The sequence below is a fragment of the Macrotis lagotis genome, chromosome X, assembly GCF_037893015.1.
Source record: "Macrotis lagotis isolate mMagLag1 chromosome X, bilby.v1.9.chrom.fasta, whole genome shotgun sequence".
NCBI classification, from domain to species: domain Eukaryota; kingdom Metazoa; phylum Chordata; class Mammalia; order Peramelemorphia; family Peramelidae; genus Macrotis; species Macrotis lagotis.
The window spans coordinates 701,126,290-701,153,626 of NC_133666.1; the positions used below are offsets into that span (position 1 = coordinate 701,126,290).

At 38.9% G+C, this 27,337-nt stretch overlaps 1 protein-coding gene across 1 annotated transcript; it reads left to right on the forward strand.

The window, feature by feature from the left end:
• The first annotated feature begins 2,771 nt into the window (after nt 1-2,771).
• On the forward strand, nt 2,772-22,812 carry LOC141499664 (vomeronasal type-2 receptor 26-like). Its single transcript, XM_074202316.1, has 6 exons — nt 2,772-2,983; nt 8,700-8,991; nt 10,864-11,667; nt 15,235-15,462; nt 19,138-19,261; nt 21,896-22,812. Exons 1-6 carry the CDS (start codon nt 2,913-2,915, stop codon nt 22,810-22,812), a joined length of 2,436 nt encoding a protein of 811 aa, XP_074058417.1. The 5' UTR covers nt 2,772-2,912.
• Nucleotides 22,813-27,337: the final 4,525 nt, after the last annotated feature.

Here is a 27,337-nt window from a genome sequence, read left to right on the forward strand (position 1 = left end):
AAATAATCATCATCATAATTTCTAATAAGAATAAGAGCTTGCACGTATAAGGTGTTCTAAATTTGCAAAGCACTTTACTTAGGTTATCATCTTTGAATCTCACAAGAACCTAATAAGCGAGGGGCTATTATTATCTCTCTTCCATAGATGAGGAAAGTCAAATAAAGGAACATGAAGTGGTTTGCTCAGAAAACAGGCCAATGAGTGTCTGAAATAGGATTGGAACTCAGATTTGCCTGACTTCAATTTCAGTGCTTCATCCACTACAATACTGAGTTGCTTCCGAAGAGGACACACAATCTGCATCATACAAATGGGATTGGGAATCCATACCATTTGGGTTGCCCAGGATCAACTATAGTGCTCCCCACCCTGGATTCTGAACGAGTGTTCTCAGTATGCACTCCATCATTTTACTCCCTTTTTCCTAAACTGAATTATACCCAAGTGTTGGAATTCCTAGTTAATATGCCAATGATTGAGCTTTAAGGCCCCATTCAGATCCTGACTGTAGGCCCCAGGTAGGATTCAGTGGGGTTTTTTAATTTTTCAAATTTTAAATTGTATTTTTCCCATTATGTGGAAAAACAACATTCAACATTTGTTTCTTACAATTGAGTTCCAGAGAATGAAAGCAATTTGACATAGGTTATACATTTGTAGTCATGCAAAACATATTTCCATATTAGTCATGTTGTAAAATAAACATAGACAGAAATGATATCTCTAGAAAAATAGTTGGAAAACTATGCTTTGATCTGTATTCGGACTCGATCTGTTCTTTTTCTGAGGATGGATAGCATTTACATCATAAGTCCTTCAGAACTGTCTTGGAACTTCATATTGCTGAGAATAGTTAAGCCATTCCCAGTTGATTATTTTGCAATATTGTTGCTATTGTGTGGAACATTTTCCTGGTTTGTGCATTCACCAAATTCTTTTCAGGGTCTTCCGAAAGACTCTAGCTTATTACTTCTTATACACAATAATATTCCGTCACAATCATACACCACAACTTGTTCAGTCATTCCTAATCTCTGGTTTTCTAATTCTTTGGCACCAGAAAAGAATTATAATATATATTTTTGGATATGTAAGTCCTCTTCTTTTTTTATAGCTTTGGAATACCAGACCTATGTCTAGTATTATAACTCTCTGGGTATAATTTCAAATTGACATACATTATCAGGACCTAATTCCACCAACAATGCTTGGGTGTCTCCATTTTCCCACACCCCCCTCCAACATTTGTCATGTCTTTTCTGAGTGTGGTTTGATCTTCTTGAGTCAGTCACTCACAAGTCTCGTTCCTGCTTTTGTGGGACCTGATCGTTACTGGGGTGGCCTAGTGGAATTGGCTTTCCAACAGAGAGCTGGAAAATTCTTTCATCCCCAACCTTTGGTGGTTTCTGCCATGTTAAAATTCCTTTTAGAGCATTGTTTAATGATGTTCCAAGGGGGTTGAAGGGTTGTTCAGGTGAAGCCCTGCCTTTTCTCTATCATCGCGGCTCCCTATTGATTTTGAAGGGAACTCTCCTGACTTGTAGGATCATGGGTGGATGTGGATTTTGAGGAGAAACTTGTCAATAAAAGATATATTTGTGCACTTCCGCTTCTAGTGGAGGGAGAAGTAGGGTTGGAATAATAGCACCTGAATATGAATCATTCCTCTGCTGCTAACTCTGTAAACATAGGCAAGTCACTTTACATCTATTGGCCTCAGGCACCTTAGCTCTAAAATGGGGATAGGGATCTAGACTGTTGTAAGTTGTCTTCAGCTCTCAATACCATGAGGACATGGTATTGGGAAAAAATATCCATTACCCAAAGTCTATGAGTATGACTCTATGGAAATAGTAAACTTGAGGCATGGTCTGCCCCCAATGCTCTTCAGTGGGGAGCAATTTCTCTTTGGGAGAAACTGAGCTAGGAAGTCTCCATCTCTGAGCTTCATCATCTTAAGAATATGACACTTATGAACAGATAGGAGGGGATTTAAGAAGTGATTATATTGTGAGTACATGAGCCCTGGTGCATGTGACTAGTGGATCAGAGATGCTACACATAGTGGTCATGAGTGGTCATTGCTCAGGCCAATGGCCTGAACCAAAACATTTTGTTGTCTGCTCACATGGAATCCTATCAGATACAGTGAGATTCACCTTCCCAGGAACACTGATAGAACAACATGGGTCAGGCGCAGAGTCCCTGCTGCCTGGTGGAACACACAAGTATCCTCAGCTAATTAGGAGGCTCCAAAGTTTTAGCCATTGTGTGGGATTTGCTTAGAACAGATAGGAAAATATAAAAACATATTATTTAACTTCTTTTTTCCCTGAGGATGCCAAGACACAGCTGGAGATGCTCTAGGAAGGACAGTCATCAGAATTCCCAATGGAGCCTGATGTCTCTTTGGAGGCAGGGGGTCAGGGGAGGGGCCCCTCTCGGTATCTAATGATGAGAATTCTGAGAGCAGAGGACTGACAAACACTAGAAGCCTTATAAAAGCATCCCTTGGTCTTACATCATTGTCTTTGTCCTGGACAAGGCCATGACTTGTGTTCTTTTTGTGTTTCCTCAGATTTAGATGAAGAACTCCAGACAATCCCCCAGCAATATTTCAGTTGCTGGACAGTTCCCTTTCAGTCAATGACCCAAGCCTTGATTTAGCTCTGGTCCAAGCAGCTCTTTGGCTCCTTCCAGGTTTGGGGCTTTGACTGATGCTCAGGGACATGGTGCTTTTTGTTCAGAGAGACACTTTCTGGCTGCTTCCTACCCTGCTCTTGTTACTGCTACTGCAGTTTCCTGCTTCTGTGAGCTTTACAGAGGAGTCTGTCTGCTTCCCCAAAATCAACCCCAGTCTCACTAGAGATGGAGACCTGGTGATTGGAAGCTTTCTCCCTTTATATGCAATGAGAGTGATCAATGGCAAAGGAACAGCACTTTTTACAAGTCAGCCTAAGGAGGACTGTGAGAGTTATCAGTAAGTCATTGTCTGGATGAATGAGTTCATTTTTACTGAGGGATTTTCAAAAACAGATTCTTTTTAAGCACATGACATACAGGGAAGCCCCAGTCATTAAACCTAAGGGTACTGTCACCCTTCACTCTCCAGCTTTTTTTATCAGATCCCATTTCATTTCCCCTATTCTCTTACAGAACATAAGAGAAGACACTTTTTTCTTTATGTCGCTACTACTTTGTGTAGCTCTTTCTCTCTCTGTCCCTTTGACCCTGGATTTCTATCTTGTTTTCCTTCCTGTCTATTTCAGTACCTTCTTATCTCCATTTTTATCTTTGGCTTTGTCTCCATTTCTATTTCTTTTTTTCCCTATCAATCTCTAGTTCTCTTCTTTCTTCATCTCTCTCTAATCTTTGTCTGTCTATCCCTTTATCTTTTTTCTCTTTATTTCTGTTTCTCTTACCTTTCTCTCTTGTATTTTTCCTCCTTTACTTCTCATGCGTGCCACAGGAGCCACGTCCTGGAGAAGGTTGAGAAATAGGGTTACTCGGACTCTCTGTCGTTTACTAGCCCACCTCTCGCATTCCTCCCTTCTGTGTCTATAGGGACACCATACATGAATATCTTTGTGTGACAAATTAGAGAAATCTAAAGGAACTGCCAGGTCTAACCTGAGCTGTGACTGGAAACTAAAGGAATAAAGTGTTAGATTTATTGAGAGGATAGAAGGATGTTTGGCCACCAGACACAGTAAATATGAATCCTTAGGGTTCATGATGATAAAGTGCCTGTCACAAAGTTGTTTGAGATGCACTGATTTTTAATTGAGTGAAGTATTAGCGTTAGGAGTTTGTCCAGGTTGATTGTGAGAAATGGATTTTCTCTGATATTTAATAATTAATTATTGTATTAGTAATGAGATTTTCCCCCTTTTCTACTTCCTCATCCAGAAATGAATCACTGAGGGAAATCTTAACCAGGGTCAAGATCTGATCACACATAAAATAACATCTATGTTTCAGCTTAAGGATGCATTCCAGTGTATTGTATTTCCTTAGAGAGAACTCAGAAAAGTTTAATTCCCTCCATTATAAACTCAGGGGTATGGTAATTTTTCTACCTTTGACCAAAAGTTGAGTAATCTAAGTTATGTACGCCAAAACTTGCATTTTAAATATAATCTGTATATGTTATTGTGTTAACTAATCATAGTTGAATGCTACCCACTATGAAAATAAATTGTGACACCATCACCATTAGGGGTATTTGATCTAAGAGAGATGGCCAAATAACCATCCTTTTATCAATAACCTGCTGGCCTTATTAATAAAATGATTAAAGTACCCCTAAAAGTATGTCATTGGAACCTTTTTAAACAATAAATTTATGACTAACCACTAAGGGATCAGAATCTCTCAGCCACCCTCAATTGGGCCCAAGGAGAGAGCTTCTCTTTAAGGAGAGTTCTCCATTCAGACTCTGAATGTGACCTAACCTTTCCTTTAACCAGTAAGTAAATCTATCTGTATATTCATATATATATATATATATATATATATATACATATAGACATAGATACACATATAGCTATATATCTATATTTATCTGAATGTCTGTTTTTACTCTTTGTGATGCAGTTTTTCTAATTCTAACTTGCTTAGGGAAGCAGAATGTCACTGAGATACATTGGCTTGATGCTAAAGATCATCAGAAGCAAACCTGGGTACACATAAAGGGCCACCTAGGAAATTTGGGGTATTATAAATAATCAGCTTATGAAACCAATTGCTAGTAAATCCTAAATGTACTTGCAGTATATTCTGAATTTCTTGCAGGAATGACTTTCAAATAGTGAGGTATGAGACAATACTTTGTGACTGAATCTCTAATGCCATAATACTTGCTTTCAAGTTTTGGGGCTTTCAAACAAATTAAGCTTTCTCTGTGTCTGTAGGTCACTGTGTCTATGTGTTTGTGTGTCTGTGTGTATGTGTGTGTGTGTGTGCGTGCATGTGCACATTTATGAAAAGAATTCTATAAGTAAAGGTGTAGAGATGCATAAGACTGCTCAAGGGGTCTTGAGGCCATATTTTTAGAATTTTCACGTAAGAGTTGTGTAAAAATGATTCTTGCTTCCAGATACAGTGAGCAAACTAGATGAGATATTAAAACAAAGAAAGAAATCAGTTTTTAACCACAACTTTTCACTTTCTGGTTCACTAAGGCTCGGTTCTATTTGTCTCTATGTCCACTAACAAGTGGATTTTTTTCTAAGATGAATTTGATACAGCAAGGAACTGAGAAAATAGGATGGAACTCTCCCAGGAATTAGTCTCACTGCTATAATCAGAGAAGTGAACCTTTTCTCTGAGCAAAAAAAAATGTCATTTTTTCTTTGATGGGTTTTAACTTGTAACTCCAAGTTTAGTATGTCAGATCAAGTAGCCTATAGGCTTGCCTGTAGCTAGCAAGGGTGGATTTTTAGGAGCTCAGCAATCATCTCAAATGAGCTTAATTAGTGATCGATCCACTTAAATTTAGAATACTTAAATTGTATCTGGAAAAACTGCCTTGCACCTACCCCCACTGCAGCTCCCATACAACTGACATCACAGCTGACAGTGTGTTTAAAATTGCTAAAATAAGTTTTATTGTCTTATTAGACACAGATCGGGGCTTTTATATCCATCACAACTGCAATCATTTTTAAATTTCAGTAATTTATTTAAAATATATATTGACACTGTAAAAGTTCTTATAAGGAATGCTGGTGAAGACAGGAGAGAAATGCAGCTCTCTTGATCTGTGAATTACTGGGTTAACTCTCTCCAGATTCTAAAAGTTGAAGAGCAGTAGGATAAAAAAGAGGCCCGTATGATTTTTTAATTTGGAAACCTGTACTAAGTAGGCAGTCAAGCTTTTGTAATCTAGTAATGTGGTTTGGGAGGAGCCAGAACCCCACTCTTGTGTTTCAACAAAACATAAACCGTTGCCTTTGCCTGTCTCCTAAACGTTTTTTGAATCACTAAAAAGACCTTGGGGGAATTTGTAGAAGGATTCCTCCCACAAATGTCTTCCTAAATGGGACTAGGAACAGGTGCTGCAGGTTCCCATCTCCTCTTGGGAGAATGAGCTATTTGGAGCGTTTTGATCTCCCAGAGAACAACTGAATTTTGAGATTAGTCGATTAAAGAAGGGAATCTTCTGAGTTGTGATTAACTCAGTAATTTGAGAAAATCAAACTTTAGTACGTATGGCTTAAGTAAATTGAGAAGGAATCTGGAACTCTGATCTAGAAAACCACTGAAGCTTGTGAAATGCAGATTCATGAGCTGAAATGAACTCAACAGTTTGGGAAAGCAGGGTGTTGGTCAGTTCAGAGAAGGTGAGGAAATTTGACTTTGTTTTAATTAGAAAGAATGAGAATGACAATATTGTCGCTTGTTTACAAAACCAATAGAAGGGGGGCCTAGGTGGCACAGTGGATAGAACACCGGCCCTGGAGTCAGGAGTACCTGAGTTCAAATCCCGCCGCAGACACTTGATAATGACCTAGCGGTGTGGCCTTGGGCAAGCCACTAAACCCCGTTTCCTTGCAAAAACCTAAAAAAAAAAGTAGAAACAAAGAAACGAACTTTGGAGATTGTAAATGAATTGGAAAATACTGTCATGAAACAAAGAGGTCTTAGCTGTGAGCTGTCTGGTAAAATAGTAGATTTAAGGGACAAAAGTTTTAGGTGACATTTGCTTTCTTTTCTCTCCATCCTTAATAAGAAAGAGAAAGATGTGGAGAAAGAGGAAGGGAGGTCTTCCTAAGACCCTGGTCTTGAAATGAAAGCATATTGGCAAGGCCTGACCACAGAGGTTGTTTGTACAAGTTTGACAGGCTTCTTATTTCTCAACCTATTTCTGATATTGGTTCCTACAATTCACTCTGCCTAGGGATAATGATAAGGATTTTAATACAACACCTCACATATACAATGTGCCTTTATGGTGGTCCTCACAATCACCATGCTGGAGAAGAACTAGGATTCACTCCCATTTTACAGAGGAGGACAACTGAAAAAAGACAGAGATTAAGTGATTTGCCCAGGGTCACATAGAAAAAATCTGAGACTGGATTCCAACTCATGTATTCCTGAATCCCAGCCAGAAGCCATCTAACTTTTAACTCCCTTCTTTTTGAGAGCAGGAAGGAAGGGGAAAAACCTTTATGATGTGCACATTATGTATCAGGACTTGTAATATATGTTTTCAAATATGATCTCATAATCTCTACAACAACCCTGGCAGGTAAGTCTTACCTGTCATTATCCCTATGTTACGGATAAAAAACTGAAGCAGGCCAGGATTAAAGTGACCTGTCCAGGGTCTGATGCTGGAGTTGAATCCAGTAGTTCAGACCCAGCTAGCAACACAGACAGTGTCTGGTATCAGTTTCAACTTCCACACCATATTTTCAGTGCCTTCACCATTCTTAGTACATATATACATATATATATATATATATATATATATATATATATATATATATATATATATATGTTATATATATGTATATATATATATATGTTTGATAAATTCTTTTTTTAAGATTTTATTTGAGTTTTGAGTTTTACAGGTTTTCCCTCCAGTCTTACTTCCCTCCCCCCAAACCCCCACATCAAGGAATCTGTCAGTCTTTATTTTGCTGTCATGTTATACATTGATCCAAATTGAGTGTGATGAGAAAGAAATCACATCCTTAAGGAACAAAAAAAAGTATGATAAATTCTTGTTCATTGACTAATCATTATTGTTCAATAGGTGTGACAAAATTCAGGGAGCCTCTTCTAATGGTTTTATTTCAAAGTGAATGTTACACATACAGAGAGAGAGAGAGACAGACAGAGAGAGTGAGAGAGAGAGAGAGAGAGAGAGAGAAAGTCACTCTACATCTTTTTGTATCATTCGTGTGCACATACTATGTTTTAAAGATATGTGGCCATTTCTGTCCTCCTTAACTGTATCTAAGACACCTCTGGGGCCAGGGACCACCTTGGTCATTGCCATTTTCAAGTCCATCATGTTTATTTACTATTTACCAGTTGAACAAATGAGTGAACAGGAAGTCTTAAATATCAGAGTAGTCTTAAATATCATACTAATCATATGAGGGAAGCATAATGAGAAAGCAAAACAGTTATTAACAATTGGATTGGGGGGTGGCTAAGTGGCGCAGTGGATAGAGCACCAGCTCTGGAGTCAGAAGGACCTCAGTTCAAATCCGCTCTCAGACACTTAATAATTTCCTAGCTGTGTGGCCTTGGGCAAGTCACTTAATCCCATTTGTCTTGATAAAACTAAAAACAAATTGGATTGGGGAAGAAAGGTACAAAATTGTAGAGGTACAGGACTCAAGTCATAAAGACTTGAAGAAATTTCCTTGTGAACTTGGACAAAACCTTTAAGTTCTGTTTCACTGAGTTTTGCATTTGTGAAACATGAATAAGCAACACATCCCTGCGAGGGTTGTTGCGAATATTAAATGAAATAATAAATATGGTCTGAGTGTGCTGTCTGGCACCATCTAAGAGATAGTTATTAACATTATTTCTGCTTTTATGGCTGTTTCTATAAACACAAAATGACCTGGAAGTCTTAGTTCTGATTCTCACATGACAGAGAAAGCTTTCCTTCTAAAATGGATTCTCTTTTCAGGTTTGTAAATGGTTTCTGATTCTCTCCCTCTCAGGTGGCTCCACAAAAATTTCCAGCAGGCCATGGCCCTAAAGTTTGCTGTGGAGGAGATCAACAAAGACCCTGTTCTGTTGCCCAACATTTCCCTGGGATTCCAGATCTACAATGCCTATCACAGTGATACGAGGACCTTGGAGAGCTCCCTGCAGTGGCTGACAGGACGGACGCAGCCAGTCCCTAACTACAGCTGCAGAAGGCAGGACAAGTCTGTGGCTGTCATCGGAGGAGCCACCTCAGCTCTGTCTGTCCAGATGGGGACTTTGTTTGACCTCTACAGGTTTCCACAGGTGCGTGATTTGGGGTCTGCTACCTTTTCCACTTTTACCAGACCTCTCCAATTTAGAGAAGGTGGATGGAGCTCTCTTTGAACTATATCCAGATTGTACACAGAATTGAATTAGATTCCTCTAACACTATGGAAAAGTGATTTGGGGTAGAATTGAGCATTTAGAGAGTGTCTCCTATGGGTGCCTGCACTGTGCTAATTCCACATATCTCACTTGAATCTTCCAACAACCTTGTGAACCAGGTACTGTTTTTATTCCCAACTGGAGCACACAGATATTAAGTGATTGGCTTAATGACCACCAAGGGTCTAGGGTCTAGATTTGAACACAGATCTTCCTAATTCCAGATCCAGTGCTTCATTCACTGCACCCAAAACTTGTGGGATATGCAACAAAAGAGATTAAGAAAGCTCCGTCATTCTGTTAGGTTCTCATTCGTATAAGAATCAGATGCCAGAAGAACCAGGACATTAGAAGTGCAATAGAATGCAAGCTATAAAGGAAGAGAGAATAAGCAACAGTATCCAAAGTTGCAGAGAAGTCAACCTGGATGAACATTTTCAAAAGTCCATTCGATTTGAGACCTTGACATTTGAGATTGGAGAAAGAGGTCATAGCTGATTTTCCAGGAACTTTTTCAGATAAATAGTTTAGGTGTTATGTACAGAGAGCTTAGACAAAAGTGGGATGAGAGGAAGAGGACATGTTGAAGGGAAATAATTTATCAAGAAAGCAATTCAGGAAATATAGGAGAGATATAGAGAACAATAGCTACTAGGGTTGGGTGGAGTCATTGAGATTTGTTTTTCATATGTGGGGAGAGGGACATGAGTTGGTATCTAAGTAGCTGGGAGACAAGAAGTAAAAACGAGTTTATAGTTTGTTAAAAGGGTGGAAATGACAGAAGGGAAGATCTGTGGAAGAAGATTTGTGGAAATAGAATCAAAGGGACATTCAGAGAAGTGTATGGAATTCTTGGAATATTCCTAGTAGGAAGTGAAAAATTCCCAGTAGAAAGTAGAATAGAACCACTTCCTGCAATGAGCCCTTTGTTTTCTCCACTTGAGATGTTTAATAAGAAGAATTTGTAGAGAACCAGCCAGCACGGGTTCCCAATTTTCACTCCTGAGCACACACCTAGAAATAACAGTGATAAATTTGGGGAACAATCCAACTTTGGGACCTGCTAAGTCAAAATCAGTGACAGGTCAGGGAATTCCAAGGATGGAATGTGGAGGAGAATTCAGAAATGAGTTTATTCATGAAAGAGATGAAATAGGGCATATTCAGTAAAAGAATATTTTATATAATATTTAAAACATCAAAGATACAACAGTGGTGTACAGCTAAAGACTTCAAAGTACTCATTTCCAAGTTTCTTTGAAAGAAGCCATATAGTCGAAGGAAACATATATTGTCCAAAGTCAAAGAATAAACTATTAGATTATATATTTTTAATCACAACTTTTATATAGAAAAAGATGCAGGCTCATCCTGTGACCTCTAAAAACATGTGCAACATGCACAACACACCTAATCTAAATGGTTTTGTTTCCATAAAACCATGTCACCCATGAAGTCCAAACCGAACCGTGTTACTCTAACAACCTAGTCAAGGCAAAGAATGGGTCATACTCTATTTGGGAAGGATGAAGACCTTTTAGTCACATTAGGCACAACTGAAAAATCAGAGAATCTTTCTTTATCACACAAAATATTCAATGAGAGGGATGAAAATGGAAATTTGGCCTGATTAAAGTTTCCCTGTAAAAAAGAAGAGAGCTCTAAAATCCCCAGGATTTCTCCCCAGAGATAAAGGATGGCTTAATGAGAGTTTGTCATTAACATTCCCCATGTTTCTCTAATGTCCAGCTCAGCTTTGGCCCTTTTGATCCAATCCTGAATGACAAGATCCAGTTTCCTTTCCTCTACCAGATGGCTCCCAAGGACTCCTTCTTGCCCCAGGGTATAGTCCAGTTATTGGTATATTTTAAATGGACCTGGGTAGGTCTGGTGACCACGGATGATCTCAGGGGTGAGGAATTCCTTCAGGAAGTGACAGGGGAGATGGCAAAGCATGAAGTCTGTGCATCCTTCACAGAGAAGATCCCCGTCAGTGAGAGACGGCATGAAGAATCAGAAATGGACTTCATGCCCAGGATCATGGAATCTGCAGCCAGAGCAGTTGTGATTCATGGTGACACAGATTCATTAATGATTCTGAGATATTCACAAATTCCCTTTGTCCCAACATATAAAGTATGGATTGCTACTTCTCACTGGGACATCACCATGAGACCCAACTATGTTGATAATTATAATTTCCATGGAGCTCTCACTTTTACATACATGACCAGTGAGCTTCCTGGTTTTAAGTCTTTTCTCAAAACAGTGAATCCCAATAAGTACCCAGAGGATATCATCCTTAAGGAGTTCTGGTTGTCAGCTTTCCAGTGCCAGAATGAATATGAACACTTGGAGCTAGAGCAGTGTGCTCCAAATACTACCTTGGAGGATTTGCCCATATTCTTTTTTGACATGGCCATGTCTATCCAGAGTTATACCCTCTACAATGCTGTCTATGCTGTGGCTTGGGTCCTTCATGAAATGCTTCTGAGGACATCAGAGTTTACATCTGAGGTAACTGGAGAAAGCTGGGTGCCTCATCCATGGCAGGTAAGGTTCCCTTAAGAATTGGTTCTGTCCAAGGCTGAGTGTTGATATTTTGGATGAAACTTCCAGTAGGGTCTTCTCTCCACAAATGATCTGATCAGGGAAGCATACAGTGGAACTATGACAAAACTCATATTCTGGAAGTTTTCTCTTTCTCCATTCACTTTAAGCTGGTTTCAGCCCTTGGGGACTTTCTAATCATATTCTTTATACTTATACACATGCAGAATAGAAACATACACACACCCATAGCCACACAGCACATAGGTGTGTGTGCCTTTATCCAGCTAAAAGTTAGGATGGTTTTTTCATTTCTTTGTTTCTTTTGCAAGGCAATGGGATTAAGTGGCTTGTCCAAGGCCACACAGCTAGGTCATTATTAAGTGTCTGAGGCCAGGGCTAGTGCTCTATCCACTGTGCCACCTAGATGCCCCTTAGGATGTTTTTAAAAGAGCTATTACTTCTCTGTTTTCAATAGTTTCATCCTTATTATAGTTGTGAAGATAACGTTTTGAACATAGGAAACACTTCTCTTTCTATCTCCATTACATTTCATTTTATTAGTCCTAACTCATTCTTTTCATTTCACTTCCAATATCAAATTGAACTTCTCTGTTTTTCATTTAAAACCCTTCATCATGTGGATGACCCATAATTTTCCATTCTTTTTACATCTAAATCTTCACTGTCATGTACTTTGAGACCCAGTGACACTGACCTCTTTACAATTCCTCCCTTAAAATATTCCATCTCCCTATTACAAGGTTTGGTTTTTTTTATTGTCTGTCCTTCATGCCAGACATGGTCTCCCTCCCTTCTTTCCTTCAAATCCAGTCTAAAATTCACCTTTCTATGGGAAGACATTGCTAATCCCTTTTAATGTGACTGACTTCCCTCTGGGAATTATGCTCATTTTTACCTGTATATATCTTCTTTTGGGACATAGTTGTTTCGATATTGTTTCCTCCAGCACTAGGAGCTCAGAAGGTCTTTGCCTTTTGGGGTAAAGCCACATTTAGCAGAAGGTCTGACACTTCATTAAGGGCGTACTCAATGCTTGGTGGTTGATGACATACTGACAATCTATCCTCTAATCTGACCAATTTTGTAAGTGATCTGACCAGCATCAGCCTGTGTCTGTGGCTTCTCCAAGAATATGGTGGTTTTGTTGGCTAGATTGTTTGTTGGACATCTTGGGCTTGCTCTATGATGGCAGCTTAATTCATCATCACCTCCATGTCCAGACTGAGTGACACTCCCTTGCTGGGGAACTTCTGGGCTCCTACCAAAAGAGCAAAAAGTCAGTCTTTGACTGGGAAGAGCCTTCCAAATTCTTCTCCTTGGTGGCCTCAGCTCTTAGACTGCTAGAATCCCAGAGCTTTCGCTTTGACAGCTCTTTCAGAAACAAGACTGGGCCAGGTCAGTGAAAGACTTAACATTAACATACAGTGACCATTCTATTAATTTCCCAAATCCTTTTCTCAGCAGGTTGGGCAATCTCCTGGGAAAGATGATTTGCCAAATAATTTATGGCCATCAGATTTGTCCAATATGTTTAAATTCTAAAGAGTTCCAGTTACTCAGTACAGATGCATGGCTAAGGGAAAGGGTCAGAAGGGATGTATTCTCTAGGAGCAAATTTGTTTTCTCTATACAAGTAAAGTGACATAAGTTTCCCATTCTTTTTATCTTTGTGTGACAATTGGGATCTAGTGACTTGTCTAGGGCCACATAGCTAGGAAGTGTTTGAGTCTGGATTGGAACTCAAATCCTACCAATTTCAGACCTACCATTCTATCTATTCCATCACTTTGCTGTCCAAAAGGCTCTCATTTCTAGCAAGTCAATCAATGACCATTTCTTTAAATTTTTTTTTTAGTTTTTTCAAGTCAATGGGGTTAAGTGGCTTGCCCAAGGCCACACAGCTAGGTCATTATTAAGTGTCTGAGGATCAGATTTGAACTCAGGTACTCCTGACTCCAGGGCTGGTGCTCTATCTATTGCGTCACCTAACCACCCCAATTTCTTTAAATTAATAAGCGTCTTCTTTGTGCCAGACATTGTAAAATACTCTGGGGATAAAATACAAAGAAGCACACAGTTCTTGCTTTCAAATCATTCAGTCAATCGACTTTTATTAAGCATTAGCGGAATGTGAGAGGAGATAGAAAGATGGAAAGAAAAAGAACTGTCCCTCTCTTCAAGGAACTATGTTTCTTTTTTAAAAAAATTTTATTTATATGGCAGCTAGGTGGGCCAGTGGATAGAGCACTGGCCCTGGAGTACCTGATTTCAAATCCGGCCTAAGACCCTAATAATTACCAAGCTGTGTGGCCTTGGGCAAGCCACTTAACCCCATTGCCTTGCCAAAAAAAAAAAAATAGATTTTTTTATTTATTTAAGGCAAAGGGGTTAAATGACATTTCCAAGGTCACACAGGCAGATATTGGATGTCTGAGGCCAGATTTGATCTTAGGTCCTCCTGACTCCAGGACTGTTTTCTATCCACTATACCACCTCCCTGCCCCAAGGAACTAAACTTCTAATGAACAAATCAAGCTTATACCTTTACATGGGAATGCATCATAAATACAAATACAATCTTTCTAAAAACATGCTATGTTGCCTAGAAAAACATAATAATTCATTTGAACTACGTTGCTTTTTTTCCTCTGCTCTTTTAAGAAGCTGCAACTAAACTCAAACTTAGGAATACAATGAAAATCACTCAGACAACCTGGTTTGGAAATTTTCTAGCATTTGGTTCTATAAGGGATCAAGGGGAATTCTGACCTCCCCAGAAAATTGGGAGATATGGGAGAAAGTTTAGCCAGAAATAGAAACAGTAACAAAGAAAGCAAAGTTTCAGTGCAGGAGAGAAGATAAAAGGAATGAGAAAGACGTTTAAGATGAAATGAAGTTTGCTAAGTACGTGATCATCATGCCAGAGGGAATGATGTAAATTTATGTTAGATAACTGTCATTCAGAGATTTTCAAATCTCAAATTTTGTGGACACGGAGTATCAGGGAGAGATGACTAGGCATCCAGCATATTTTCCTGTTCCACATGTTTACATAAAATTGTTGACCAAACTGATGTTCTATCTTATTCCTTATGAATAACATTTCCCTTCCAAGTATGTATGTTAACTATGAACCAGCAATCACCAAGATCATGGCATATCCCAAAGCACATCATTTTTCAATGCACAGATTTCCTCCCAATGACCAAAATTCCTTTTCTGATTGTGTTGATCACTTTCCAGTTTAATTGGAAGAAAATGTGTTGTGGACAATTAAGCAGGATAACTATTGTTATTAGAGCCTTTTAAGATCTCCAAGGCACTTTGATGGATTGTTTGATGTCATTATCCAGGTTTATAGAGGAAACAAGTAGAGATAACAAGAAAGAGGATTAGTAAGTGGCCTGAGGATGTGTGAGTTAGAATTCCACATCAAGATATCATCCCTCCAAACAGTGACACAAAGCTCAGTTCACCAGCATCTCTGGCATAGTACTGAGGTCTGACTTTTTGTATATCAATAAATGACAGAGACTTCCCTTTCAGCTCCACTCCTTTCTCAAGGACATTCGGTTTAACAACAGTGCTGGTGACCAAGTATTTGTGGATGAGAAAAGAAGCTCTGAGGCTCACTATGATATCAGAAACTATGTGACCTTTCTGAACGACACGGAATTCCTGGTGAAAGTGGGCCAGTTTACTCCCAATGCTCCAGCTGGTCAAGATTTATTCATGTGTGAAGAAGGCATCGATTGGGGCTTTTTTGAAGAAAAGGTCTGAGATGATTTGCCTATAAACTTAAATGTCCTCTGATAAGGACAACTCTTCACTACATTTACTACACTAAACAGTCAATATTTCCAAGAGAAAATCTTAGCCAGTTTCTTTAGTTTCTTTTGATTTTGAGGCAGGTTGTTGGGTGAAAAAAATTAAATTTCCATCACAGAAGTTAGGACCAAGAAGGACTATAAAGTTCCCTTTGTCTGCCTCTTTATTTCGCAGAAAAGGAAAATAAGATCCAGAAAGTGCCACTGAGGGCAGCTAGGTGGCTCAGTGGATAGAGCACCACCCCTGGAATCAGGAGAACCTGAGTTCAAATCCAGCCTCAGACACTTAATAAATACCTAGCTGTGTGGCCTTGGGCAAGTCACTAACCCCATTGCCTTACAACAACCTAAAACAAATAAAAACCAGAAAGTGCCATTGACCAAAGGACCTCTTGCTCCCAGGCTATTTTTCTTATGTCCTTATTCCCTTACCTGCTTCTTGATGCATGACGCTGAAACGTCAGTTGAGCTAAGTAAATAATTCAGATGATGCCAAACAGCAAAAGGTCAAAAGAGAAATTCCATTTAAAGCAAGTGCAGACAACATCAAATTTGGGGGAATTTTCCTCCCAAGAGAAACCCAGACACTATGTGAACAGAATTACAAAACACTTTTCTCACTTAGAAAACCAGATCTAAATAAGTGGGGATATGTCCATTTGGAATAATAGTAATGGAATAATCATTGGAATGGAATAATAATAATGATGACAATTGGAATAATAATAATAATGAATAATGGAATACTAATGACCATTGTACCTAAATTTAATTACTTATTATGTGACATATCAAGAAAACTAGCAAAAAGTATTTTACAGAGTTCAAAAACACAGTAACGAAATTAATCTGGAGCCGCAAAAGGACAAGAATAACAAGGGAATAATTTAAAAATGCACAGTTAGGTCGCCCAGCTCTATCAGAGCTTATACTATATCATAAACCAGCGGTCATCAAAACTGTCTGGAGCTGGCTGAGCAATAGAGAAGTACATCAGTGGAATAGAATAAAAACAAAGGAAATAGTAGTAAATGATACTAATTAGTGTTTGCTAAGCCCAGAGACTAGATGTACCTTCTGGGATAAGAACTCACTATTATTTGTTTGTTTGTTTGTTTATTCAAGTCAATGGGGTTAAGTGACTTGCCCAGGGTCACAAAGCAAGGCCATTTGTAGGTGTCTGAGATTAGACTTGAACTCATGTCCTCCTGACTCCAGAGCTGGTGCTCTATCCACTCGCCACCTAGCTGCCCCAGAACTCACTATTAGATAAGTAGTGCTCTAAAAACTGGAAAATATAATAGCAGGAAGCAGTCATAGACCAACATCTTGCAAACTAGCCAAAATAGGTCAAAATGAGTACAGGATTAAAAAAGAATGGGTGATATCATGAGCCAGATATGAGAATAAGAAATAATGCATCTGTCAGATCTTTGGAAATTGGGGAAGTTTTTGCCCAAGTTTATGATAAATTGCAAAGTGGATGATTTCAATGTTATTAAATTAAATTAAAAGGGTTTTGAACAAAAAACCAATGCAGTGAACATTAGAAGGAAGTCAGAATGCTGAAAACAATTTTCAGAAATAATGAGTCTGAAAGAATAGTCGTTTTTAAATATATCGAGAAGTGAATCAAATCTCAAAGAATACAAGTCTTTGTCCAATTGATAAATGGTCAAAGGACAAGAATGTTAAGATTTCAGATGAAGGAATTGATATCTATAGTCAAATGAAAAAATGGTTGAATCATTTTTTATTAGAGAAATGCAAATGAAGACAACTCTGAGGTACCACATCTCACCTCTTAAATGAATTAAGGTGACCAAAATGGAAAATGATCAGTGTTGGTGATGTTGTGGGAAAACTGAGGTTCTAATGTCCTACTGGTGAAGATGTACAAATGGCAATAAAACTGTACATACTCTTTGTTCCAGAAATTCCACTACTAGAACTCTATTCCATGAGATCATAAAACAAGGAAAAGACCCATATGGATAAAAATATAACACTTCTCTTGGTAATGGCAGAGAATGGAAACTGAGGAAAAGCTTATCAATCTGAGCTATTATGCAGAGCAAGTTATGGTACAAGAAGTTAAAGAATACTGTTGTTTTGTAAGAAATCATTATCTAGACTTTAGAAAGACTTGGAAATCATGAACAGATGCTGAATGAAGGGAGCAGGACTAGGATACCATTGTCCACATTAAAAGCAACATTGTAAAAGGGGTCAACTATGTGGAGCCAGCTCAGTGGTCAAAGTCAATGCTGAGAGACCCGCTATGGAAAATGACCTCCCCAAGCAGAAAAAAAGAAAAAGCCATAATTTCTGAGAACAGAACAAAGCACATGATATTCACTTTTTAAAATTTCGTTTTCTTTAAAAACAAGTCAGTTACCAAAATGAAGTTCAATTTACATTTTCCTCAACTGGCCAAATACCTGATGAGCTGTTTCTAGACTGCATTTCCATTACCTCCTCATTCATATTCACCGTTATCTTAAGTCATGGTGCACACTGATGAGTTAGAGTTTCTAGTGCAAGGCTACAATATCTAACCTCTGGGTTCCAAGGGATCCCTGGAGGTGTCTGGGTGACATCTTTGATAGCTGCATCACATTTTGATTTTGATATTTTCCCCCAAATATAAATTTTCAGTGATCAAAATTGCCCACTACTCTTATATAAATTAATATATATTAGCATTTACAAAGTAATATTGACCGAGAAAACCTAGAAAAATTAGGGAACAAATTTTTGTCCCTAGCGATACCACATGGTATAAAGGGCCCAAGTCGAAATGTGAATCTTGTGAAACTCATAATTTCCAAGACTCCTGCATTTAAATAGAAAAGAAGAAATAGAAAGAAGCAAAACACAAGGGCTTGTGCTCACTGCCTACCTGTGGGACACAGGTGGCATGGATTTGAGGTCTTTACTTTTCCAGAAGATGACAGCATGCCTCTCCCGCAGATAGAAAACAGATAAAGTTTTGGCCACAAGCTCCCATTTAAAACACAGTAATTAAACAGTACTGCTTTTCCAACAAGAGGGTTGAAAATAGTCTGAATGGCTGGGAATGCCAGGATTGAGAAGCAAGTTTTCTCATCAGTATCACCTTCTTCTTGAAGTAAGTAGCTTATCTATTTCCACATGGACTGACAAGAGACAGAGCACAGCACTTATACTCTGGAGAGATGAGTATCATTGAGCGCCTTCCTGTCATGGGACAGTCAATTCATTCCTATCCTAGCACCTTAGGAACGGAGTATTATAGAAAAATAAACATAATAGGGGTGTATCACAAGTCTTTCATTCAGCAACTTGGATCACCATAGAATAAACCAGGTTATATTACAGAATATCATTGTCCTAAGAGAATCTAGGAGATCCAAAGATCCTCAGGTCCTCACAATTCAAGTTTTAGTCAATGTTTCAGTTATGTACAGAGAGACCAGAAAGGAGATCCCCTTAACTTTCCACTACTGATCTCCATTGACAAAAGAAACAGGTAGAAATAGGCAGAGATGTTTTAGTGGATTCATTTTCGTGGCCTGTATCAGCCACCATCAAGATCTCCTTAGTGAAGGGGGTACTTCCCACTCTCTTGTGAATGGGACAGGTTCCCCGATCTGTGTGCAGTGACAGCTGTGGCCCTGGATACAGGAAGACAAGGGAGGAAGGAGAGCCCATCTGCTGCTTCAGCTGTACTCAGTGTCCAGAGGGGCAGATTTCCAATCAAATGGGTAAGTGTATGCAGGTGATTTCCCTTAGAATCATTTTGGCATGGAGCAGTGTGGGGCTTTTGGAGCCACATACAACCCACAGAGACATCACTACCAAGTAACAGATAAAACCTACCAAGGACAGTAAAGGCTACTATGAGAGAAGTTAACGTAGTTGGAAATAATGACACTCTGAGAACAGTATCTGGTATCACAAATTACGTAAAATATAATCAATAATATGTATATAAATAGAATATACATACTGTCATTTTTCATGTGAGCTATTATACAAAAGAAATTGGCCAGTATTACAAAATAGGGCTTGGCTCAAGTGTCAAATCGACTTAAGAAAAAAAGGTAGAAAAGGTTAATAATGTATATTAAACTTACAATTGGGTTAGGCAGAAATTTGCCCCTATAAGTCAGTTGTTAAAAAACTTATCATCCCCTTAATGAAGTTGGTAAGATTTAGCTATGGTTGTCAGTGGTTTTGAATGCTGGATTTCTTCTTGGATAGAACGTTTAAAGGAGGAAGGGCTGAAGGAAGTGACTGCACTGAAGTGGATTCAGTTAGGAAGAAAGGCTGAAGAGCATATGAGAACCAGGCGGGTTGATCTCCAGTTGGGAATCAAAGGGATAGAGAGTTATTTGGAGATGGGGTGGTTTTAAGATGAAGATGGAATATGTACTGAAAGTGATATTGTTAGGGCTGAAGGAATTTGGGAGAAAATTCTAGTGAGGCAGGTTATGGTTGGAAAGGGAGCGTGAGGGAGATAGCAGAAAACTAACTTCTAGTGGAGTGATTCTTGTTTCAAGGCTTCCTGAGGAGGTGTGTGACTTACTCTAAGCGAAATGCTTTATATGTTCACTCTTTTCTGGAAGGCATTGCGATGGTTTGCAGAGAACTCAGCCTGATTGGAAGATGCATCACTCAAGCTTTTATTCCCTATAGGACTGACTAGAGAATCTTACATGCAAAAGGGACCTTCTTCATCATTTCTTTCAGATGGCTCATTTTATTTATGGAATCGGTAGAGATCTCTCTCAGACCTGATGTGCCCTGAGAAGCCTTCTGAATGGCCCTGTGCCCTGACTTCAGGTCTACCACTCTTTCTATTAAACCACAGTATTTATTTCACATAGCAAGTCAGAGAATCAGAAGAGCACATGACACAATCAAGACTCCAGAGAGGAACAGAATGGTTTAGTAGAAAGGAGCTGCCATGGAGTCAGGGAAGACCTTGGGTTAGTCCTGTCTCCCCACAGTGTACCCCAGGGCTTATATCTCTGTGACTCAAGGCACTTTTCTATCTTCTTAGCATTTTATGTTTCATAGCAATCTGGTAGGCAACGGACCTTTCGTAGAGCATTGCATTTCCTTAAATTTAAAATGTAGCAAATAATACATTTCAGATTATGTTAGTAAAAATGATGATTTTTTTTAAAATCCCAGTTTTTGGACCTTCTGAAATTCACCCATAAGCCTACTTGGGGTCTCTGGATCTTAGGTTGAGAATCACCACTCTAAGATCACACTGTTCAGAAAAGACACTTCTGCCCACATGGAGTAGGGCAGTGTGTAGAACACCAGTCTTGGAGAAACGAGAATCGGAGTGTGATTCTGATCTCAGATACTTGGTACTTGGTAGTTGTGTGACTTTGGGCAAGTCATTTAATCCTGCTTAACTCACATCCAGAACTATCTCCAATCATCTCCTATCTGACCATTGGACCCAGATGACTCTGAAGAAAAAAGTGAGATTGGTGACTCAGTACAGCATTCCCTCATTCACCTCCAAATTATGAGCTTGTCAAGGCATTAGCTCCATTGATCATGGCCTTCCTCAAGAAAGAATGACAGATGTCATGGGCTAGCACTTATGTTTTTCTGGAAAGTTCACAAACACTTTCCAAATGTTATCTTATTTGATGCACAACACTACCTCAGGTGATGTAAGGTCTGTTTTACACATGAAGAAATGGACACAAACAGGGGTAGGTTATATTTTCAGGCTCATTTCTGAGGTGGGCTATCTAAACTCAAGTCTTCTTGGTTCCTAGCTGCCTCCAAAATCAAGGTAGAGACCTGAAAAACGTGTTTTATCTGGGTGAAAGCAGAGTCTAATTTTAAAAAGCAAAACCAAACAACAAATTCTCAGCTAGGAAAATGATTTATGTGTTAGTGAAGATCTGTCTGATTATGAAAAGAACTCCACTATACAAGGAAAGTAAGGGAAACATAAAGACTCTTCTTTGATTGTAGAGAACTCAATTCATGATGACATCCCTCAGTGATTTGCACTCAGTCTATTTTCATTTTTATATTAATGAAATAGTGAAGCTTATATAACACATCACCTCATGGAGTCTTGTTAGTGCTAAGCTGGTTCTAGAAACCTTTGCTTATTGGGTCGCCATCTTGGATCATTCATTAAGTTAATCACAAGAAAAGCCAACTCCAGTGACTTCAATGCTAAGTCCTAGGGACACATAGGATGGCAAAAGTGGTTCTTGCCCTCAAACAATTTACATTTTACTAGGAGAAGCCATATGTGAATATCCTATTTAAAGAAGGCAAACACAGAGGGCAGGTCAGCACAAGTAGATCCTCTTGCAAAATGTAGGATCTCATTTTGTTTCTTTCCTCTTCAGATGTGGACAGCTGTGAAAAGTGCCCAGGAGATGAGTATCCAAATAAGAATAGAGATCAGTGCGTCCCTAAGTCTGTGACCTTCCTGGATGTTGGAGAACCTTTGGGGATGCTTTTGCTATCAATAGCTTTTTCTTTCACTCTCCTGACAAACCTGGTTCTCTGGGTATTTGTGAAGTTTCGAGACACTCCCATAGTCAAGGCCAATAACAGGGCACTCAGTTATACTCTTCTTGTCTCCCTCAACTTTTGTTTCCTCTGCTCCTTGCTGTTCCTTGGTCGTCCCACTACAGCCACCTGCCTCCTCAGACAAGCAACTTTTGGTGTTGTGTTCACTGTGTCTGTGTCCTGCATTTTGGCAAAAACCATCATGGTGGTTCTGGCCTTCAGAGTCACGCGACCTGGGAGTAGAATCAGGTTGTGGGTACTTTCTAGAGTGGCAAATTCTGTTGTGTTCATCTGTTCTGGGATTCAAGTGATTCTCTGTGGCATCTGGCTTGGAACTTCTCCCCCCTTCCCAGATACAGACCCATACTCTGAACCTGGTCACATCATCATTCAATGTAATGAAGGCTCTGATATTGCCTTCTATTGTGTCCTGGGCTACATGGGCTTCCTAGCCTTAGGCAGCTTTACTGTGGCTTTCCTGGCCAGAAGCCTTCCTGATACCTTCAATGAAGCCAAGTTCATCACATTCAGTATGCTGGTGTTCTGCAGTGTTTGGATCTCATTCCTTCCCACATACCAGAGTACCAAGGGCAAGACCATGGTGGTTGTAGAGATCTTCTCCATCCTTGCCTCCAGTGCTGGGTTACTGGGATGCATCTTTATTCCCAAATGTTATGTGATCCTACTGAGGCCAGAAAGGAACACCCAAGAAGGGATAAAGAGAAGAGTGAACTCCAAAGGCACAATTTAGTCTAGGAGAGTGCCTAAAAGCTCCTGCCAGAGGCATAACAGGTTTAGATAATAATATCCATTTAAGACATCTAGATTTAACCAGCTTTACATTAACAAATTTCAGCTGGTTCTTTTTGCAACTCCAAATAAATTGTTGGAAACACTGGAGTTTGTGCTGCTAAAACCTTTAGTAAAGAGCTCTCTGAAAATCACAGGAATTCACTATTACTAATCTCTATCTTTTGAAAGAAGTGTCCTATTGCATTATTGACATAAGTTTTTTAAGAAATAGATCTGCAACGCAAATGCTCAATTAGTTTGAATCCATTTTAGCGATCTACATTTATAATACGATGACAATCACATTTTTCGTGATTTTCATACAGGTGACAAACTGGTCTTCTGAGATAACTCAGCTGAAGACGACACAGCTACTAAGTTTCCTGAGCCTTAGATTTTCTCCATCTTGGTTTAACATCATACACTTCTAACATCTCTACGTTCTAGAAGAGACATATTTCGCTTAAAATGTGACCAGAATATATTCAGTTAACAGCTACATCTATGTTCACAAATGGGACCATGTGAAATAGACAAGTGACAATAGGAATTCTTTCCATATTATTCTTGATAAATTCTATTTACAGGTAGTGCAGTGGACAGAGCATTAATCTTGCCATCAGAAGGTAGAATGAAGCCTCAGACACTTGACACTTCATAGCTGTGTGACCTTGGGCAAGTCACTCAACTCTGATTGCCTCACATCCAGGGCCATTTGTAGTCATGCTGATTCACATCTCACCATTGGACTCTGAGGAATCTGGAGAAGAAAGTGACTCTAGTGACTTGCACAGCACCCCCTTACTCAAATCCAAGTCATTTGCTTGTCATGAAATCACCTCCTTGATGTCATGAGAACAAAGGACAAACAGCAACAACAGTTTGTTCAATACTTGTCACATTGGCTGCTCCATTGTAGACACCATGGATATTGATGGGACTGAAGTGCATGACTTTTCTGCCTCTGCCTATGGAGCATGCGTGCTTTCTGCCTGACTTGCACTAGAATCTTTCATATGTGTCCTCTCCTCACTTAGAATGTGACCTCACTGACATCAAATCATGTCTGACTTTTCATTTGAACCCCCAGTGTTTAGAAAAATGCTGTCTCACATGTGAATAGGCAGGTTCTAAATCAAGAAATATTTGGTTTCTTTCTTAAAACTAATTAATGTCTTTAGTGGAAATAGAATAAAATTAAATGCTGAAGAGAGACATCAATTTTTTTCCAGACTAGATTAGAGAACTTCTCTTCAGGAAAATACTGTGAGGAATTGTTTCACGTCAAAGAAAGAAATGAGGTAACAATAAGTAAAAGGAATTATGGTATTTCAGATCATTTGCATTTGGTAGTCTTAAGAGTGTATAGATTAGGGTATCTAGGTGCCACAGTGGATAAAGCACTCATCCTGGAGTCAGGAGAACCTGAGTTCAAATCCAGCCTCAGACACAATAATAACCTAGCTGTGTGACACTGGGCAACTCACTTAAGCCCATTGCCTTTTACAAAGCCCCCCAAAAAGTGCATACATTATTACTAATGAAATTATAAAGCAAACAACAGTTTGGACAAGATGGGAAGATTGAATAAGTACTGTTAGGCTCATACCTGAGAGAAAGGAAAGGTGGGACTTTGAACTCATGCCATAAAGACCAAGTTTTGATTTAAGGTCGTAGGAAATGTTAAGTCAGAGAAGAAACCAAATGCAGAGGATCACTCATTAAGTTAATCACAAGAGAAGTCACCTCCAGTGACTTCAATGCTAAGTCCTGTGGATACAAAGGATAGCAAAAGTGGTTCTTGCCATCAAGAAATTCACCTTTTAAAAGGAAATGCTACCTGTGAATGCCATGTTTATGGAAGACAAACACAGAGAGGAGGTCAGTAGAAGTAGATCCTTCTGCCTTTGCAGAAGAGAATAGCGTGAGATGTAATACAGCCAGGGAGGAATCACAAGAATCTGGAGCCTCCAGCTAAGACCTTTTTTTCAGCCATTTGCTAGGAATTTCCCAATCAGATGACAGTTTAATGTTGTTGGGTGAAGGGTCTTCTTGATTTCTAGTACAGATAGTTCCCCACCACTCTTGATCCCGATAATTTTCTCTGACATCCAGAAGCATTCAGAGCTCAACAAGGCCAAAATACAATTTCACAGTTAGAGCTGGAGAGGCAGGCATCCCTCACATACCACACTGGAAGGAGAAATGAATCACATTGCTGCATTTCTAGGATCAAAGATTTAGATATTACATATTTTCAAATCTTCCTTTCACATATGAAGAAACTGAGACTCATAGTGACTTGTCCAAGGTAAAATACATATATTTTGATTCCAGTATTCTGATTTCACTCTTTTTGCTATGCCACAATACTTAATATCAAAGCATCCACAGATGAAGCAGTCTCTGGTTTCAGCCCTCTGGATTCGAATAGATCAGTTGAGTTGTCATTAGCAGGAGAAAGCAGATGCCATCTGACTTTCCAATGTCTGTATTTTCTTCAGGTTAAAGCATGTCTTCTCTTTTTTTTTTGTTTTTTACAAGGCAACAGAGTTAAGTGACGTGGCCAAGGTCACACAGCTAAGTAGTGATTAAATGTCTGAGAGTCCCATTTGAACTCAGGTCCTCCTGACTCCAGGGCCAGTGTTCTATCCACTGCACCACCTAGCTGCCCCACAGGATATCATTTTGTGTCTTATCTGTCCGTTTCCAAAAGAGATATATAACTCCAAAATGAAAAGTGGAAAGAAAATTGGCTCTGGGTTCAGATCTCACCTCTGATGCTTACTACCTAGATGATATTGGACATGTCATGAATCTCCCTGATTTTCCCCTTTAAAGTAAAGGGGCTGGAGACTTCCAGGGCATAGCCAAGATGGTGGTGTGAAGCTAGTATGCTCCTGGGACTTTTCCCCACACAATGCTAAATGAAGCCTCTACACAGAGGCAGAGTCCAAACAATAAAAATGAGAGAAAAAACTAAAGAGTGCTAACTGTGGAAAGCTACTATACAGGTAGAGATGATAAAAACTCAGAAGAAAAATGTAGGGAAAAATTTCTTACATTAAAAGTTTCAAAGTATGAATTAGACCCAAACCTCCAACCTCAAAGAATTTAAAAAATAATTAATAAAACAAAAAATAGAGAAAGAAAAATGAAAAAAGAAATGAGTCATGTAGGAATATTATGAAAAATTGATCAAAGAAATCAACTACCTTAAAAGTAAAACTCACCAACTAGAAAAAGAATGCAACTATTCAAAAAAATCAACCAAATGGAAAAGGTATGCAACTCACCTAAAACTCAAATGGAACTATTCCCCAACATGGGAACACAACTCAGTAAAAAGAGAAAGTTACCCCACTGCAAAAGGAAAAACAAAAACAAACTGATGAAAATAAAACTTCAAAAATTAAAATTGGATAAATACAAACCAATGGATCTCTGAGACACCAAGATTCCATCAAAAAAAATCTAAAGACTGAAAAAAATTGAAGAAACTGTAAAGTTCCTTTTAGGAAAAAAAGAGAGACAATTTATGAACTATTGGCCTACTAGAAAGGTTAGATTTAGAAAAGAGCCTGGAAAATGACTTTCAGGAAATTATCAGGGAACAAATCTGCTAGATCAGGAAGACTAAACAGTCATTGAAAGAATACCTAGAACCCCTCTAGAAAGAGACATCAGGATAAAAACTCCAAGGACTATCACAGCCAAGTTCCAAATTCTCTAATAAAGGAGAAATCAGTGCATATAGCCACAATGAAGCAATTTAAATATAAAGGAAGCACAATCAGAATTATACAGAACCTATCAGCTTCAAATTTGAATGCTACAAGGGCCTGGGACACAGTATTTCAGAAGTCAAAGGACTTTGGATTACAACCAAGAATTTACCACTCTGCAAAATTCACTATATTCTATCAGGGAAAAGGTGGATATTCAATTGAATAGAGATCTTCCAAAATGTCCTGATATAAAGACCAGCACTGAACAGAGAGTTCAATCTTCAAATACAGGACTCAAGAGATACATGAAAGGGGCGGCTAGGGTGTGCAGTGAATAGAGCACCAGCCCTGGAGTCAGGAGTACTTGAGTTCAAATCCAGCTTCAAACAATAATTACCTAGCTGGTTGGCCTTGGGCAAGCCACTTAACCCCATCTGCCTTGTAAAAAAATCATAATAAAAAAGAGATACATTAAAAGGGAAATGGAAAGGGGGGTGACCACAAATGTTAGTAAAGAACATTAAATTGTGCTCAACCCTACAAAGGAAAATATCTTTTCTAACACTTAAGAATTGTTTTTCTCTTGGGATAGTTAAAGGTTTGACAGAGTTGAAAAGATTGTAATTAGAGGATAAGTGTACAGTTGGTTTTTCTCCTTTTATTGAAGAAAACCAAAGGGACATCATTATGTTTGAGACAAATTACAGGTCATCCAACTGTGACTGATCAGATCAATATGATCTTAGTATGTTCTAC

What these genes read in the sequence shown, in the direction of transcription:
- LOC141499664 (XM_074202316.1), top strand. Translation starts at nt 2,913, where the DNA reads ATGAGAGTGATCAATGGCAAAGGAACAGCACTTTTTACAAGTCAGCCT. An exon ending in ACCTCTACAGGTTTCCACAG is followed by an intron (nt 8,992 to 10,863) that starts GTGCGTGATTTG and finishes TCTAATGTCCAG; the next exon opens with CTCAGCTTTGGCCCTTTTGA. An exon ending in GCAGATTTCCAATCAAATGG is followed by an intron (nt 19,262 to 21,895) that starts GTAAGTGTATGC and finishes TTTCCTCTTCAG; the next exon opens with ATGTGGACAGCTGTGAAAAG.